The 18,354-nt window shown below is 36.4% G+C and overlaps 1 protein-coding gene across 2 annotated transcripts; it reads right to left on the bottom strand.

Annotated features, from left to right (window-relative positions):
• Positions 1-246: 246 nt before the first annotated feature.
• LOC145160967 (heat shock cognate 70 kDa protein 2-like) lies at positions 247-4,593 on the bottom strand. Of its 2 annotated transcripts, none has more exons than XM_079080358.1 (3): positions 4,543-4,593; positions 2,177-2,408; positions 247-2,065 (listed from the first exon to the last, which is right to left on the bottom strand). In XM_079080358.1, exons 2-3 carry the CDS (start codon positions 2,388-2,390, stop codon positions 429-431), a joined length of 1,851 nt encoding a protein of 616 aa, XP_078936484.1. In that variant the 5' UTR covers positions 2,391-2,408; positions 4,543-4,593; the 3' UTR covers positions 247-428. The 2 variants fall into 2 exon arrangements, with proteins under 2 accessions (XP_078936484.1, XP_078936492.1); XM_079080366.1 differs by having other exon boundaries at positions 4,546-4,593.
• Between the last annotated feature and the right edge of the window lie 13,761 nt (positions 4,594-18,354).

The following is an 18,354-nucleotide window of genomic DNA, read 5'->3' as shown; positions in this document are numbered from 1 at the left end:
ACCATCGATGTATTGTAACGGAATACCAACGAAAAGTATTACATCGTTAAGCCGTCGGAAATCAGTCACTAGAATCCTCATAATCAAGTTTTTTTTTAATTCGTTTGTGTGTCGTTGCTATTAGCGCCGAATTTTCTGTTGCTAAAATTCTGTCGCTAATACCTTTTTTCCTAGTAGTGGGATGTGCCAAATATAAATAAGCATTCCAAAAGGACAGACAAAATGAGAAAAATTTTATTGATTTCAGATAAAGGAAAATTACAAAAACGAAATGAAAATTGACTTGTCTTTAATCATAGGATTATTGACACACACACAACTTCAATATTAAGTATTGAAGGTCGAACAATGTCCAACTATTATTGAAAAAATAAAACCAAAAGTGCATAATTTTTTTATTGAAATTCTCCACCATGAGAAAATGTTATTCAAGCATATCGGGCAAGGATTGGGACACATATACTTTCCAACTGATTCGATTTCTTCGTATACTCATCAACCTCAGCAAGCTTCGTTCCATGAAGAATTTGGCGGCGTACATCCTCTATCGCTTTTTCCATTTTTTCAATGTCTTCGCTTTTGATTTTGCTTCTTATGCTTTTGATTTTGTTTTTCAATTTGTAAATGTAATCCTCCAAATCGCTACGTGCAGAAATCTTTTCCTTGAACTCCTCGTCCTCAATTTTGTACCTTTGAGCATCTACAACCATTTTTTTGATGTCAGCCTTTGAAAGCCTCTGCTTGTCATGGCCAATTCTTACCTTCTTTGTAAGGCCAGTGGTTACTTCCTCCCCCGAGCAGTTTAAAATACCATTTTCATCGATATCAAATACCACTTTTACCTGTGATGTACCCTTCGGAGCAACAGGGACTGCAACTGTGAATTCTCCTAACCAGTTATTGTCTATAGCCCTAGTTCTCTCCCCCTGATAGACATTGAAAAGTATAGCACTTTGGTTATCCTCAGCTGTAGTGTACTTGGCTTCCCTAGTCAATGGTTTTTTGGCATTTCTTTTGACTATAACAGATAAAGAAGTGTCATAAAGAGCTACACCAAGTGACAATGGAACAATATCCATCAACTCGAAGTTGCTAACTTGTGGACTACTTTCTCCACTTAACTTAGCAGCAAGAACTGCTGCACCATATGCAACAGCCTCATCTGGGTTAATCTTGTTTGAAAGCTCTTTCCCATTGAAGAAGTCTTTTAACAATTGTTGAACCTTGGGTATCCTGGTTGACCCACCAACAAGTACTACCTCATCTATATCTATCTTATTAAAACCTGCATCACATAAACAACTATCCACCATCTGTATGCAATTAGTAAAGAAATCTTCATTCAGATATTCAAATTTTGCACGAGTAATTCTCATAGAAAAGTCAACACCCTGATGCAAAGAGTCAATTTCAACCGTAGTTTCAGTTGTTGAAGAGAGAATCCGTTTTGCTTTTTCACAAGCCACCTTCAACCGACTCAGTGCTTTTACATTCCCACTCATATCTGTCTTGTGCTTTTCATTGAATTGCTTCACAAAATGGTCCACCATAATGTTGTCAAAGTCCTGACCACCTAAGTTAGTGTCACCAGCAACAGCATTCACTCGAAACGTACCATTTACATCAATGGTGACAAGAGATACATCGAAAGTACCACCCCCCAAGTCAAAGATGAGCACATTGGTTCCACGAGTTATATTTGTACTCATGTGTAACCCATAAGCGATTGCAGCTGAGGTAGGTTCATTGATTATTTGTAGAACATTAAGTCCAGCAACAAATCCTGCATCCTTTGTTGCTTGACGTTGTGAATCATCAAAATAAGCTGGCACAGTGATGACTGCATCTATCACAGTATCACCTAGGTATGCTTCTGCAACATCTTTCAGTTTCATAAGAACCATGGATGAAATCTCCTCTGGAAAAAATTCCCTCTTTTCACCATTGTAGTTGACTACAATCTTTGGAATGTCGGTAGTCCCTTTGATAATTTCAAAAGGCCATAACTTCATGTCTTCTTGAAGTTTGGCATCATTGAATCTCCTTCCGATCAACCTTTTCGAATCTGAAAATCCACCATGTATCTTATAATTAACCAAGTATAAATAATCACTCTTTTATAAAATGGAAGTGTGCAAGAAGTCAGAAAGGATTAAAGGTGGTATATAATACAAACCATAGATTGTGTGGGCAGGGTTTATAGTGAGCTGGTTCTTAGCACCTTCACCAATGAAACGTCCTGTATCGCTGAAAGATACACAAGATGGCATGGTCCTATTACCTTGATCGTTGGGTATGATTTCCACTTGGCCATTTCGCCAAACACCCACACAAGAATAAGTTGTTCCTAGGTCAATCCCAATTGCGGGTGCAATACCATCTCCAACCATTATGCTTTCAAGTCAAATCTGCATTATAAGAAATATAGGAACCATTATTAGTTTGATGTTTGTATTCGTGTATCTTCGAATGTATTTAAATTAATTTGCGCACAAATCAACACCTTTCCCCAAGAAAAAGTAAACAAACTTTTGCATCAAATGAATTACCATTATTGGTTTGTTACAGATTTAGTATTTCTATTTCAGTTGTATAAGTTTTATAAAAGCAATCCACTAGTGATACCAATACGCTGTTCATTTTATACAAAAGTTAAGGTCGGATCAGGATCGTAAGATCTTACCGTAATGAACTAATTCAAATTTACTTGTGTAATCAACTTTATCTTCTTAAGAATCACCTATAATTTTTGTTGATACAAACCGTAGACATTAAGAATAAAATATCTTAATTAAAAATAAGATCATTTTAATCATGTATAACTAAGGCATAAGATCACAAATGGTTTATTATGGGTATGTTATGCTTAACTCCAGATGAATTGATAAAATGGTGATGCTCGAGAAGACTTCGTACAACTTGTGACACTCGATTTCAAATATGAATAAATGGATTTTTGATACTTGGCTATATAATAAACTAAAGAAGTGGAATCGGGATCGTAGTGTTATCGAGATCGATTTTCACTTATAATATCTTAAAATCGTAAGATCATAAGATGAAAATCGAGATTTTAACAATCTTGGTTTTATCCCAACATCAATTTTTTAATAACTATATACAAAATTTATCAAGTTTTTTTTAAAAATGTCAAATAACCGGTTTTGAAATTCAGGTACCGCCGGTTTTGAAATTCAGGTACCGCATGCCACGTAACATGCCACATGTCTATCGGTTTGCACCTATCTAACTTAGGAAACAATGCTTCAATAATAAAAAATAAGAAAACATCCGTGCACATTATCAAGCTCGAGACCTACAGGTGGCAATTTTTTGTTTAACTTTATTTGCATGTTTTTTATTTTACTTCTTTGTAATCTCATTAATTTTTAACATATAATTATATATGTTTTAAAAAAAATACTTAATTCTATGTATTCTTTTATATATATATATATATATATATATATATATATATATATATATATATATATATATATATATATATATATATATATAATAAACCACAAAACTATATATTTTTAACTTGATAAATATACTTGGTTCGGCTATCACTTGGTAAATATACCATCCACCATAGCATTTCTTCCCTCAATTATTACTTAATTCACGCACCAATCACATCGTGTTTTAATAAGGATGTGATTTGTTAGGAAATCACAGTATTTTTTTTTTCCAAAAAAATTGTTAGCTAATAAAACGACATAGTTTCATAAAGTTTAGTATGTAAGTTTAAGTGAGGCTGTAATGTATATTCAATTTTCCTTTTATATATATATATATATATATATATATATATATATATATATATATATATATATATATATATATAGGGGCGTACTTACTAAGGGCAAAGGTAGGTCCTATGACCTACCTAAAATTTCAATTTCATTTAATATATATAGTAGAAAAATCAGGTGCTGCCTTAGAAAACATAGATGACCTATCTTGAGTTTGTTTTTTTATAAAAATGTCTTAAAAAACCATTTTAAAAGGAGAAAAATATGTTATTATGGAAAATTTGTTATCTTAAATTATGAGATTGATAACAAAAAGTTAATAACTCTTAATCGGTACTTCCAAAATATCAATAAATAAATAAATTGTTCTAATAAAAAGAAGCCAGCATGCCAAAGACTCTCACTCTTCGTTCTTCTCTTTATCAATAAATTAATAATCAATTAGTTTTTCATTAAACAATACGATTTTTTTCAGTTATATTTCAATCGGTTTTTTAAAATTTTTAATCGATGGCGCTTAATCGGTTTTAACCAGCAACTGGTTGGTTCACTTTTTTTAAGGTACACGAACCAACCAACCCCCACAAGTGTTGCGTATATTTTTTTTATTGACTTCACTTAATTTGCGAACGATGTGATTTTTAGTTCTAGATTCGACAATATATATATATATATATATATATATATATATATATATATATATATATATATATATATATATATATATATATATTGTCTAGCGTAAAAATTTATACAATATTTGCAAGTGTTGAAGGCTTACAACTTTTTTTTTTGTGTAAAGAACACTTGTCCGTCGATCTTCTATTCTCCTGCACATACATTGATAAGAAATAGCACCAAGCGTTAGGTTCATTTCATATGATAGCATAACTTATGAACATAACTGATTTTTAACATTTCGTCAAATAAACCCATGGGAGGAGCTTCAACATTTTATTTTGGGGGGGGGGGGGGGGGGGGGGCGGGGGGGATCATGAATACATAACATATATGTAAGACTGGATTGAAAAATAAAGTCTATAACATCTAAAAAGAGTATGAGAAAAAGATTTTAAAGAATAATACATGGTATCATAATCTTACCTTTTATCAAGGAATGCATGAACCAACACCTCAACACCCTTCTCTATATATACAAACGAATTACCCAAATGTTATTCGATCAATCCAATATTAAAAGACTTGGAGTCATTTTATATTATTTGAGAGATTTAAAACACTTGGTTACCACTTACCACACATGCTATCTTTTACGTAATGGAGTTAAAATAATTTATGTTGATTTATTTGTGGAACATGGCATATTTTTAGTGTATTGCCTTATTTAACACCCTACGATCCAAACCCAACAGTAATCCTGTCACTATTGTCATACAAAGGATTTTCCCCCAATCAAACTCCGTTAGCTGACTTGTGGGTTATTCTTAGCCGCAATTTTACTATTGATAGTCGGTCTTTACTGTCTTTACTGATGACTTAAAGGTGATATCTTTTAGTGATAGATTACTGACAAACCGGTTTAGTTGTGATGGATATATTTAATTATGTACTCTAAGACACATATAATAGATATTAATTGAAGTATTAGTTATAAGAAATATTATCATAATTAAAAATGATAAACAATTATTATGTGTAATATTACCATAACTAAATGTAAAATACATTAATTTTAAAACATATTATTTATAATTAATATTTATCATATTTAATTATGGTAATATTCTTTATAATTAATACTTCAATTAATGCTTCTTATATATGTCTTTAGGCACATATTAGAAAATCTCATAAAACCATCGGAAATCTTTATCAATGGATTCTTGACGTGCATACTTAACAACATATTACGAACGGATTTTACAATCTTTCTAGTTAGGATGTATCTTGCTAATCCGTGGCTATATAGTAGATGTATTTTTATTTACATAAAAATCCATATTTTTTAGTATCAAACACATACAGCTTTAATAAAAAAACATCAAATTCAAGTTTTTTAAATGGTAATCCGTCGCTCTTCTATGTAATTTATTTACATAAAAATTCATATTTTTATATACATTTTTGTGGATAATATCGAGATACCTTATTTTCTATCCATAATACAAACACACTCAAAAAATAAATTTACACGTTGCATCAATGTTGTTTTGTTCATCTATTTTGTCACTTTGTTTTTTTATGGTGTGTGTGGTACATGTGCGGTGTCTTATTGTACCTTCTATTTTGTAGAAGTTATTGCAAATGATGCATTGCAAAACTTTAATCCGTTATATGTTCTTATTTTCATGGCTTTTTTCGATGTCAATTTTCGACCACAATCTTCCACTCCTTGTACTTCTAAACACTTCATATTTTATCTTCATAAAATACAACCACACCCTCCTTGAATAATTATCAACTAATGTCAGAAACTATTAGCATCAACCAAGAAAATTCATTAAAAAGGAAACCCATAAAACTTAGTGAACATGATCGAGGATTTGTTTACTTGTGTGTTGACCAAAATTGAACTTCACCAATACTTTCCTTCGACACAAGCTTCATAGAATTTGACTTCTCCAACTAGTTATGCACCAACCAACCCTTGTTTACTAGAGATTGACATGCCTTTCTCTCTCATGTCCCCCGATCTTTGATGCCATAACTCTTTGTTTTCATCATGTTGTTCCAAAGATTGAAACACATCTACCATTCCTCTAAATATGCAATCTTCTAGAAAAAAATATTACATGTTGCATCTCTCCTTCATAACTACTGGACCATATTTACAAATTTTTAACATGTCATCTTCACAAGAATACCTTAACCCATGCTTAGCCAAAGATCCAAGACAAATCAGGTTCTTCCGGCGATTAGGAACACACCGACAAACGATTTTTCTGATCATACCATCATACATTTTGATCTGCACCTTAACATTGCCCTTGATACTCTACATCCCTTCATCAACTATATATACAACATGATTCCATTATTTAAAAGGTTCAAAATAATCATGAGTATATGTTATATGGAGATATGCACATAAGTCTAAGATCTAAGCATCTCCAGAACTAAACGCACGTATAGCCAAAACGTTGACTATGTCTCATTTTTTGAACTTTCTTTAATAGCAACGCCACTGTTATTAGTTCTTTGTTTATCCTTGAAATTCCCTTTCTTTTGTTGTGGGCAATCCCTTATGGTGTAACACTCGATTCAAAGTACTTTTCAGTTTAGACCCCTTGGTGTGTTAATGTTTTGCAGAATTGGTCCCTAGGGGCGGATTTGCCAATTTCAGGAAAGTTAGAGTACGTTGGGCGTACTAGCCCGATGTTGGTCGCGGAGCTCATCTACGTACGTGGAGTACGTATGGCGTACATGAGCAATTATGAAACCCTAATTTTAGGCCTTGCACTATATATAAACCATATAATAGCCTCATTTGGCCATGTTTAACCAGCCTCCATATCTTCAAAACCCTAAATTTGTCCCTTAGCCTTTGTGTGGTGCTTTTGAGCTCGTGTGAATCATTTGGTGTGTTTTGTGCATCTTGAAGAGGAAGGAGAAGATTGAAGACTCATCCTTTGGAGAGGAGCTTAGAGATCCAGCTTTAGAATCTCCACTTCGTGGCTTTTGAGGTATAAAATGCATAGCTTGTCAACTCATTTCATAGATCTACTCCTTAGCTTGTTTTTGGCTATTTTGGTCCATTTTGGTTGGTTCTTGTGAACTAAGGTCGTTTATGGAGTTTAGCCTTTTATATCTGGACATTTTAAGGGTTCCTTAAGCATAAAGATGCAAACTTTATGGTGTTTATGGACTCATGCATGTGTTAAGTCATTTGTTAAGCTCTTTTGAGCTCTAGAGCCCCATTAAGCCATGTATGCACGTAAATTTGGCAACTTTACGTGATAAGTCATATTTTGGGTAAAGATCTGAGAGTATGGACTAGAGGTTGAATGGATTAAGCACTTTTTGATGAGGGTTGGCCAACTGTGGAGTACGTCGGGCGTACAAGCTGGTACGCTGCACGTACAAGCCCTAAAGCGAGTACGCTAAGCGTATCAGCTGAGTACACCCCGCGTACTCAGCAGTGGGATTTAGAATTTTTGGGCTTTTCGATATTGGGCCCATGTTAGACCTTAGGAGTATAGGGCTCTGTTGTGCCATTAGAATTCTATTTTTGGGTTGATACTGTTTTATTGGACTCTGTTGGTTGAAGGTCCGTGAAGGGATTCGGGCCCAATTTGGAAAATTTGGTCATATTTGGGCTTTGGGTGATTATTTTGGAATTTGGGCATTTTGGACAGCTGCTTTGGGCCTTGGCCTTGGGCCAAGCTAGTTAAAGGGTAAAAAGGTCTTTTACCGTAGGTTAGACTCTTAGTGTGAGTCAGGATCCAATTATTTATTTGGATGTTATTTTATGATTGATAGCGCGAGGATTTTAGCGGGCCAGCTGCCAGAGATTTATCAGTGTGATTCAGCAATTCGAGGTGAGTTTCCTCACTAGGTTAATTGGGTCGAAGGCACCAATGTCGGCCCATGGTTGTTATGATTAGGGTGCAAGATGTCGGCGTGACTCTTGCATAAGTATTGTGGGTTATATGTTTAATGGGTGGGAGCCCGATGTCGGGCGGGGCCTAATGCTGGGTGGGGACCCGATGACTATTTTGGATGATATCTATCGTTGAGATTATTTCATGTGTTACGTATATGACTACCGAGCAAGACACGATGTCGGGCGGGGACCGATGACTATCTTGCATGTTATTACCTTAGTGATTATTGTCGACATTATGTGTTGTTATGTTTATATTCTTGTGTGAGTATCGGGCGGGGCCCGATGACTGACAGATCTGTATACCGAGCGGGGCCCGATGAGGGGCGGGGGACCGTTGTTTGTTTGATGTGTGTGGTATGGGGTATTCTGGGGATCTCATTAAGCTTTGTGCTTACGATTTTCTTTTTATGTTTCAGGTACTACTCTTATATTTTATGATGTATCGATATACTTTGTTACACTTGAGATTTTATGATGATGTTTGGGATATTGTTTTTATAAATTTACAAATGAAATTTTTGGGTCATATTTTGGGACATTACATATGTAGTGTCGGTTTTCCTTGCAGTTATAACTTTTAATCTTAGAGGAGGTTGTGGACTTAACACATGACTTCCCCTTGTTTCCCTCATCTACTTCTTGTGTGCTACATGTGCCAGCAAACATACATGAACAAAACCTTTTTCATTACTAGAAACCATATGCTTTAGTCCCCTGGACAATTAGGAATATTTCACATCATTAACAATAATCATTATTCTAGTGCATAACAGGGTATCAAAAAAATTCCCATAAGAATTTAAGAATTTGGTAGAGAGCGTACCAAAATAAGAGCTTTATTCAAGCTTAAATTTTAGCATCAATATCATGTAGATCAAGTATAATATGATTAAAACTATCCGGATGATCCTTTACCAAGGTACTTTTTATCACCCAGAGGGTATATAAACGTTGCTTCTGATACAACTGATTCATGAGAGAGCTATTTTAATACTTTTCACAGAGTTTATCCTAATGCCCACCATAACTCGTTTGATCGACAACCTCTTATAACACCTCATCGGGCAAGCTTAGAAGAATAACATTATCCACCTTTACCATAATATCCTTCATCGGCGTGCCAGTCTTGTCTTTATAAAGTTTTGCTTCTCCTTCCAAACTCGCCACACAAACCTATTAAACCAAAAGAGCAATCATCTTCACTTTCCACGAATTGAATTCATTTGGTCCATTGAAATTCTCCAACTTAAATTTGTGGGACAACATCTCCTCAACTGATATTACAAAATGTAGCTCTAATACCACTTGGTATGAAGAAAACGAGAATAATCACACACACACACACAAAGACACGGTATTTATGTGATTCGTCCAATATGACCAACATCAATTGTGAAGAGGGATTATTCTTATAGAAGCTCGGTAATTTTTCGGTACTAACAAGTGAAACATGCCTAACAAAGTACAAATCAAATGCAACACATGCTCAAATGTGTTTTACCGTGAAGTGGGAGATCGAAAATTAAACAAAGTCAATGAGGAACAAAGCATGAGTATGTATGTATTTTTTTTAAGTATCCTAGCCACAAACCCCAACCAAACCATCACAAGTCTCGGCCACTCTTCCCTCTCATTTCCTTTTTGCACCCCATTTCTTCCCTTCTCAATTTTCGGCTTTGGTTGTCAATAAGAAGAAGCAAAATTCATCTAATAATTATGTTTGTTTAGATATTTTCATGGCTACCGGATGTGCATACCCAACCCCATGGGGAGAGGAAGTGTCGGGTGAGATGTATGTAGTATGCATTATCGTTGGGCAGAAATCGTGCAAGGCAGCAGAGGAAGCAGCAGAGGAAGCAACTCATGAAACTACTACGACTAGTTGTAGTAATATTATGGTCATAATTACTATTGCTAAAGATTTGCTGATTGATAGTGAACAATATTTTTTTACTAAGGGATATTCAGGCATCGTAACTCAAATATAATTAACAATGGTTGTGCAAATATGATAAAAGTTGCCTCATGAGCGTCAATTATAATAAATTCTACTTATGTAAAATATATGTGTAATTTGTCTATGGAATTAGATCAATAGTTGATCAAATAAATACCGCAGATCTTCGGGAAGATGAAAATCATTCAAAATACTTTTACTTAAAGTCGTTATTAGAACGTTCATTCCGGAATACAAACCTTAAAATTAAAAAATGTAAACCGGTTTAAATTTCGTCTTATGTCAGAAGTGTACTAGGTTGTAATGTGGCCTCATGTGCCATAAAAGAGGGATCTGGTACTTTAACACTTAAAGTATAAGAAAATTAATATTTTTTTTTTCTTACCGAAGTCATTGTATATTATTAGAGAGTATAAAAAGACTTTGAGACTTCATCAAATTTAAACAAAACGTTAACTCGCTAATAGAAAATTGGGAGTTAGCTACCGTACAATCCGTAGGTATTCCGTTGGAATAGGGCGTTACCAACGGAAAAAGGGTTGTAACATAAACGCTTGTACGTGGGTAAAGTATACCGACGGATTTGCTACGGAATACCGACGACCTAATTATGTCGGTAATTACGGACAGGGTACCGACGAAACCTTTTAACGACGGATTTCATGCCACATAGCGACGAAACCGACCAACTTACCGACGGAAGATTTTTCGGTATTCGTCACCAAATTAGTAAAAAAATAATAAAAAAAAAATCAGTTTTTTTTTCTGCCTAAAATACAGAAAAAAAAAGCCAAATACACTAAACCTATAATAAAAATCTTATTTAGCCATTATAATTCATAAAAATACAATGCATTTAAAAAAGTTACTTAAATACAAGCCAATATAATTCATACAAATTCAATGCATTTCACTTGTCTTATCCTACTTTCTACAACATATTCCCTATACTTACTTTACATCAAAAATCATGAAAATGAATGTCCGTTTACATGAGCAAATCTATAAGCGAGTATAAGTTTTATAGAACCCTTGGATGATGACTATGTAATACAAACCCAAATTTAGTACATTAGTCATTTATAAAATAAAAAAATGAAAAAAAAAACAGAAAATGTAGAGAATAGCAACATAGTTCACTCTCGGTGCCAATTTGGGCAATGTACTTATGTATTTGACCATTAATTGCAATGTTTCAGTAATTTTTAATACAATCATGTATACATTTCTTTTGATGATAGAAGTTCTAAGTCATGATGTAGTAACTTAACTAAAAACATGTCTAACAAGTAAAAACATAAAAATGTTATGCATGTGTAGATATTATTAGTCAACATAGAAAGACGACAAGTATAAATGTTAACATCGTTTAATAATGGTGTAACGTCCCAAAAATAATAGTAAAATTTTTCATTTTTAAAACATCAAATCCGTACAATCATTTGTTTAAAACCAATCAGAGAAAAATGTATTTTTCAAACATCAGAGTAATACAATAACAATTGGTGCGGTAAAGCCATCCGGGGATGTTGTACAGTCAAGTCGGGTCCTTCCCTTTGGAACTAGAAGTGCCTAAAAAATGTTTAAACCACAAAGCATAAACACAAAACTTAGTGGGTTCCCCAAATACCACATACCGTACATACATTAACATGGGCTACCCCATGGTCTTCCCCTGAAATGTCATGGGCTGCCCCCATGGTCTTACTCCCAAGTGTCATGGGCTGCCCCCATGGTCTTACTCCCAAGTGTCATGGGCTGCCCCTATGGTCTAATATCCAAGTGTCACGATCTAACCCCATGGTCTTTCATGCAAATGCCTGGGGCTACCCCCATGCTCTTTCATACGAATGTCAAAGGCTGCCCCCATGGTCTTCCATGCAAGTATCACATATACTACTAGCAACATAATCAGTATAGTGAGAAAACTCACCTATCTCACGAAATCAACTAACAACACAGCTCACTGCCATGCAACAGATGCTACAACACTCCTATTAAGACATATAAGGTTTAACCTTAGTCTACATACTAAATCCAATAATATTGACCAAAAGTCAGCCCAAGTCAAGAAGTCAACGATTAAGGTCAAAATCAATGGTCAACTCCTTCATCAGTTGAACCTTACGTCGTGATCATCTCATGGTCATGTCGTGAGAAACATGCTCAACCCGATCCCAACTCAGTTATGATTCAACTCAATCTCAACTCAGTGTAATCTGGATCCAACCCGCCGTCACATCGGGATGTATTGGTCATCTTTTTTTGACGAAGAATAGTCCAACATAATCAGGGAAGACCTCAGTCCTCACGTCGTGACAGTAAGGGTGTCACGTCGTGAAAACTGAACATTCTATCTTAATCGATTAAGCCCTTTTCCATCGATTCCACATTCTGCATTTCTCATATCTGGTTTTCCCCAAGGTCTTAATTGATAAAGTTTCAAATTTTATCCACTGAGACATCACTATAAGTCCAGATCTCAAGTCCAAGGTCCTCAATGACAACTTTAATGCATAGAATAATCCATTAAGCACTTAATTCATGAAGTCTTCAATCCAAAACTTCCAGAAAGGATTTAGGGACCCTAATGACCCTTAAAAATGCAAACTTTATGGACAAGCAACCCCCATGCATGCCCTTTCCAAAATCTTGGTCAAAAGATGCAAAATGACCTAAGATCCAATAAAAGTCCTCAAACCACCACCAAAACCTAGATCTATAAGATATGATGCTCAAGGGACTTAGAGAAACCATAAAGTTGCAAACTTTATCTCTTCAAACCACACTAACAACATCATAGGGACCAAATCATGACATAAAACCCAGATCTAAAAAGTAACGCATACAAGGATGGAAACTTGAGGACTTACAAGGAGACCAAAAGATGCACATAAATGAGGGTTAAGATTGCTTGTGGAAAAAAGGCACCACAACTTATTCTCCTTCCTTTAAAACCACCAAAACTTACAAGAATGAGCTCAAAAGCTTCAACATAGATTAGGGTTAGAGTTTTCATAGGTTTGAGGGTGATGGAGGCTATTAATGAACCCTAAAATCGAGTTAATGGGGCTTAAAAACAAAGGAAACCCTTAAAGATATCGGGCTTGGGCTACAGCCTTCCTCACGTCGTGACCATATACATGTCACGTCGTGACCACAGTCTAGATACGCATTCCTCACTTTGGCTTGTCATGTCGTGACCTCCCTACGGTCACGTCATGACACCTGGTTTTCCCCAGAAACCGTGCTTTTCGCTCCTTGATGCCCTAAACCGATCCATTATGGAAATGGGTGTCACAAATCTCCCCCACTTAAATTAGATTTTGTCATGGAAATAATTCCTTACTACTTTCTCTTCCAAACCGTTCAACCCTCTCAAATCTTCCTGAATTCGGATTAGGACTAAGAAGTCATCTCATACAGACGACCGCCTTCCATTCTGCTATTAATAACTAATCCTTGTAGAAATCACATACCCTGACGAAGAAATGCACCTGAACACTCTGTCCTCAGCCAACAAAAGGAAACCTAACTACTTTACCCAAAAACTGAAAACCCTAAACCATATATGACTTCCAGACAGACAGAACCATCCCATACCACATCCATATTGACTCCATTTCGAAACCCAAACCGAACGAATTCCTCCGACCCTGAATTATCACGCTGACCATTCATCAATGTCGATAACCTTGAACCTTAAAACAAAGGCGACTCCTAGCACCAGATTCAAACACTGGTGCCAAACCAGTACATAACTCACATCCTAATAACCAAAAATTCATATATTTGATCTATCCGAGATCTCTTGACTCCATGCTGAACTTCAAATAAATTGGGGTGCGGAATCCTTAATCGTTTGCGGAGACTGACAATCTCACGCATGGTCTCACAATGAGACTCTGCCCAAGAGTGTAACTGATAAAGGCTACGCTAGCCTATCTTCCACATAGATCCAACACGCTGATCACTAGGCTTCACTACTACAAACTAGGACGACTTAACCAACCAACATATGTACCATCTACAAGTCTGCTGCACTCTGGGTGAAACCTATTGCTAAGTCATGGTCTTAGTGATGGGTTTTGAGCATCCTAACAACCTTAAGGTGCACATACAACCTTAGATGCTTTGGAACTAGGTTTTCTCTATTATACATGCAAAATTGATTTCCAAAGCATTGTCCTATCTAGCATGCAATTGTAGGTTCTTATACAATAAAAACTAGATAGAAATACATACCTTTTCTTGTAGTTGATTGCTTGGAGCTTTAAGAGCCTAGCACCAATAATGTGGATGCCTCAAGTGGAATCACAAATCACCACAACAACTTGGAAGTTCTTGAGAGAGTATACTAAGCTCACAAAATCGGCTATGCTTCAAGTCTCACACACTAATGCCGATTTCTAGAGCCTTGGACTTCTTTATATACTATGGAGGATTAGGGTTACATCCATGCAAACCCTAATACCCATAACCTTTCATTTCCATAGGATCCATGGGTTAAAAGCTCCATGGACTATCCATGGACTTCCATGCAAGCTTATCCCATCCTAAATGAACATTGGCCCATACTATTAGAATCCATATTTAACTAGCCTCTTTTGATCACTAAATTAATTCCAAATTAATTCTTGATCAATACTAATTAAATAATATGATTTCATATTAATATATTATAACTTATAATATATTAATAAATCATAAATATACTATTCTCAAAAGACTATCCATACAAATTGTTCCGGTGAAGTGCAACCCAAATGGACCATGCCGGGTCGGGTCAAGTACATACCAAATATAGTTATGGACTTAGACACCTTATCCAACAGTCTCCCACTTGGATAAGTCTGATAACTATAGTTGCAAGTATGACTTCAAGAATCGACCAACAATCGTAGCTCTTAAAACCTTGTCGAACTATAAAGTGCCATTTTAGATAAGTGATCACATAATCCTCTGTTCAAGATATTAGCCGGACAAATACATGGAACAACGTCGTACTTATTGTCCAGCAGTTTGTTTCCCGATTTCCGATTTGTTTGACATAGAACTCAATTGAACACATCAATTCAGTTCTGACCGGGCCCGATACATAGGTCAAAACAAAATCATCGAAGGGACCAAGATATCGATTTTAATCCTCCAATGACTAAAAGGAACAGATAAACTTCGACTCATATGCTCGTACTAACTACTTGTTGAATCATACACAAGAGCACGTTTTATAACATCAAGTTACTGATGCGTTTTCATACAATCAATGTACAACCAACTCATAGTCAACGACTCATATCTCTAGGTTTGAAGATTTATATGATATTACCGTCTCACGATCACTCGAGATAAATTCCATGAAGTGATACAAGTGAGTGTGGGTTTAATCCAATACTCAGAACTTATGAGCACTCATGAATGTTGTAGCAACTTTTGTTATGTCTAAACACCTTAGACATCTACAAGCCCAATTCATGACAATCTTGATTCATACCTACTTCCAAAGTATGATTGACTGTGGAGAGTTTAAATAAAGTAATTATTCTGGAAGTCAAAACATGCAAAATTGAAACAATAGTAAACGATTGACACAAGATAGTAACACTTTACTCATAAACAAATAACAACTTTTATTTAGTCACCAAATGTCAATTACATTTTACAAGTTTCAGAAATAGCTATCTGATTATTAAAACTAATATCGTCCTTCAGCCCGATGCTCCTTGCATGCTGCAAATGCTTAACCCTAGTCAGTCCCTTTGTGAGGGGATCTGTTGGGTTATCTTCTGACGATACCCTCTTTGCCACGAGGAGTCCTTCTTCTATCTTGTGTCTTATGAAGTGATATTTTCTGTCATTGTGTCTGGATCTGCCATGATCTCTTGGTTCCTTGGCTAAGGCAACCGCACTATTGCTGTCACAGAAAATCTCCATACGCTCCTTTATAGCTGGTACAACTCCAAGGTCTCCAATGAAGCTCTTCAGCCATATCGCCTCCTTTTCCGCTTCACTTGCTGTTATGTACTCTGATTCACATGTCGAATCAGCTAATGTCTCCTGCTTGGAACTTTTCCAAGTAATTGCTCCTCCATTTAGGGTAAAGATCCACCCCGAATGAGAGCGGAAATTATCCCTATCAGTCTGGAAACTGGCGTCACTGTACCCTATCACTCTCAAGTCATCACTCCCACTGAAGTTAAGGACCCAGTCCTTAGTCCTTCGCAAGTAATTGATAATATTCTTTACTGCAGTCCAGTGGGCTTTGCCAGGGTTCCCCTGATATCTGTTGACCATGCTCAAAGCAAAGGCCACATTAGGGCGAGTACAAGTCATAGCATACATGATCGATCCAACAGCGAACGCATATGGTAATCGACTCATCTCAGCTATCTCAGCCTCTGTACTCGGAATCTGAGTCTTACTCAGTCTGGCATTGTGCTGGATTGGTAAGTCACCTTTCTTGGAATTATGCATGTTGAACCTCTTCAACACCTTGTCCAAGTAAGTATTCTCACTAAGTCCAATTAGTCTTTTACTCCTGTCTCTCAATATCCTTATCCGTAGGATATAGGCAGCTTCTCCAAGCTCCTTCATAGCGAAACACTTCCCAAGCCAAAACTTAATCTCCTGCAAAGTTGGGATGTCATTTCCTATGAGTAGTATGTCATCCACATACAGTACCAAAAAGATAACTATGCTCCCACTAGCTCTGACATATACACAGGACTCATCCTCGCTTCTCGAAAAACCAAACTCTTAGACTTTCTCATCAAAACAAAGATTCCAGCTGCGAGATGCTTTTTTCAATCCATAAATGGATTTCTCAAGCTTACACACTCTATTAGGATACTTTGCACTGACAAAACCCTCTGGCTGACTCATGTAAACATCCTCAACCAACTTTCCATTAAGGAAAGCGGATTTGACATCCATTTGCCATATTTCATAATCATGAAATGTAGCAATGGCTAGCATAACTCTAATAGACTTAATCTTCGCTACTGGCGAGAAGGTTTCATCATAATCAACTCCCGGAGTTTGAGTGAAGCCCTTCACGACCAGTCGCGCCTTGTAAGTGTGTACCTTCCCATCCATGTCGGTCTTCTTCTTGAAGATCCATGTGCACCCGACTCTCTTACGACCCGGTACATTGTCAACCAAGTTCCAAACTTGATTATCATACATGGATTGGATCTCGCTGTCCATAGCCTCTTTCCATTTAGCAGACTCGGGGCCTGCCATGGCTTCCCTATGGTTGTTAGGTTCATCCAGATTTACCAGTGTACTATCACTGATAAATGTATCACCTTCCGTAGTAATATGGAAACCATAATAATGCTCAGGTGGATTCCTAACTCTAGTGGAACGTCTCAGAGGTATGGGCTCGTCAGTTGATTCAACAGGAGTTTCCTCCTCAGGTTGATTGCTAGGGTTTGAGGTTCCTTCACCGCTTGACTCTTGAAGCTCTTCAAGGTCAATTTTCCTCCCACTGTTTCCTTGGCTTATGAATTCTCTCTCACGAAAGACTCCTCTCGTTGACACAAAGACCACATTCTCACTAGGTCTGTAGAAGAGGTAACCAAAGGACTTCTGTGGGTAGCCGATGAAAATACACCGCTCACTTCGAGGTTCGAGCTTATCGTGAGTCTCGCACCTCATGAAAGCCTCGCAACCCCAAATCTTGATGTGATCTAAAGTGGGAACTTTCTCAGTCCACATCTCGTGAGGTGTTTTGGCAACCTTCTTGGTAGGGACTAGATTAAGGATATGGGCGGCAGTCTCTAAGGCATACCCCCAAAATGAGATTGGTAAAGAAGCTCGATTGATGATGGAACGAACCATGTCCAACAAGGTTCGATTGTGCCTTTCAGCCACGCCATTTAGATGTGGTGTACTGGGAGGTGTCAATTGTGAAACAATTCCACATTCCTTAAGATAGTCAAGGAACTCAATACTAAGATACTCACCACCTCTATTGGATCGGAGCATCTTTATCCTCCTGCCCAACTGATTCTCCACTTCTTGTTTAAACTCTTTGAATTTGTCAAAGGTTTCTGACTTATGTTTAA

This window comes from Lactuca virosa, chromosome 1 (genome assembly GCF_052849685.1).
Source record: "Lactuca virosa cultivar CGN04683 chromosome 1, Lactuca_virosa_CGN04683_v6, whole genome shotgun sequence".
Taxonomy (NCBI): domain Eukaryota; kingdom Viridiplantae; phylum Streptophyta; class Magnoliopsida; order Asterales; family Asteraceae; genus Lactuca; species Lactuca virosa.
The sequence above is the reverse complement of the archived record's forward strand: the minus strand, read 5'-3'. Positions and strand labels throughout refer to the sequence as shown.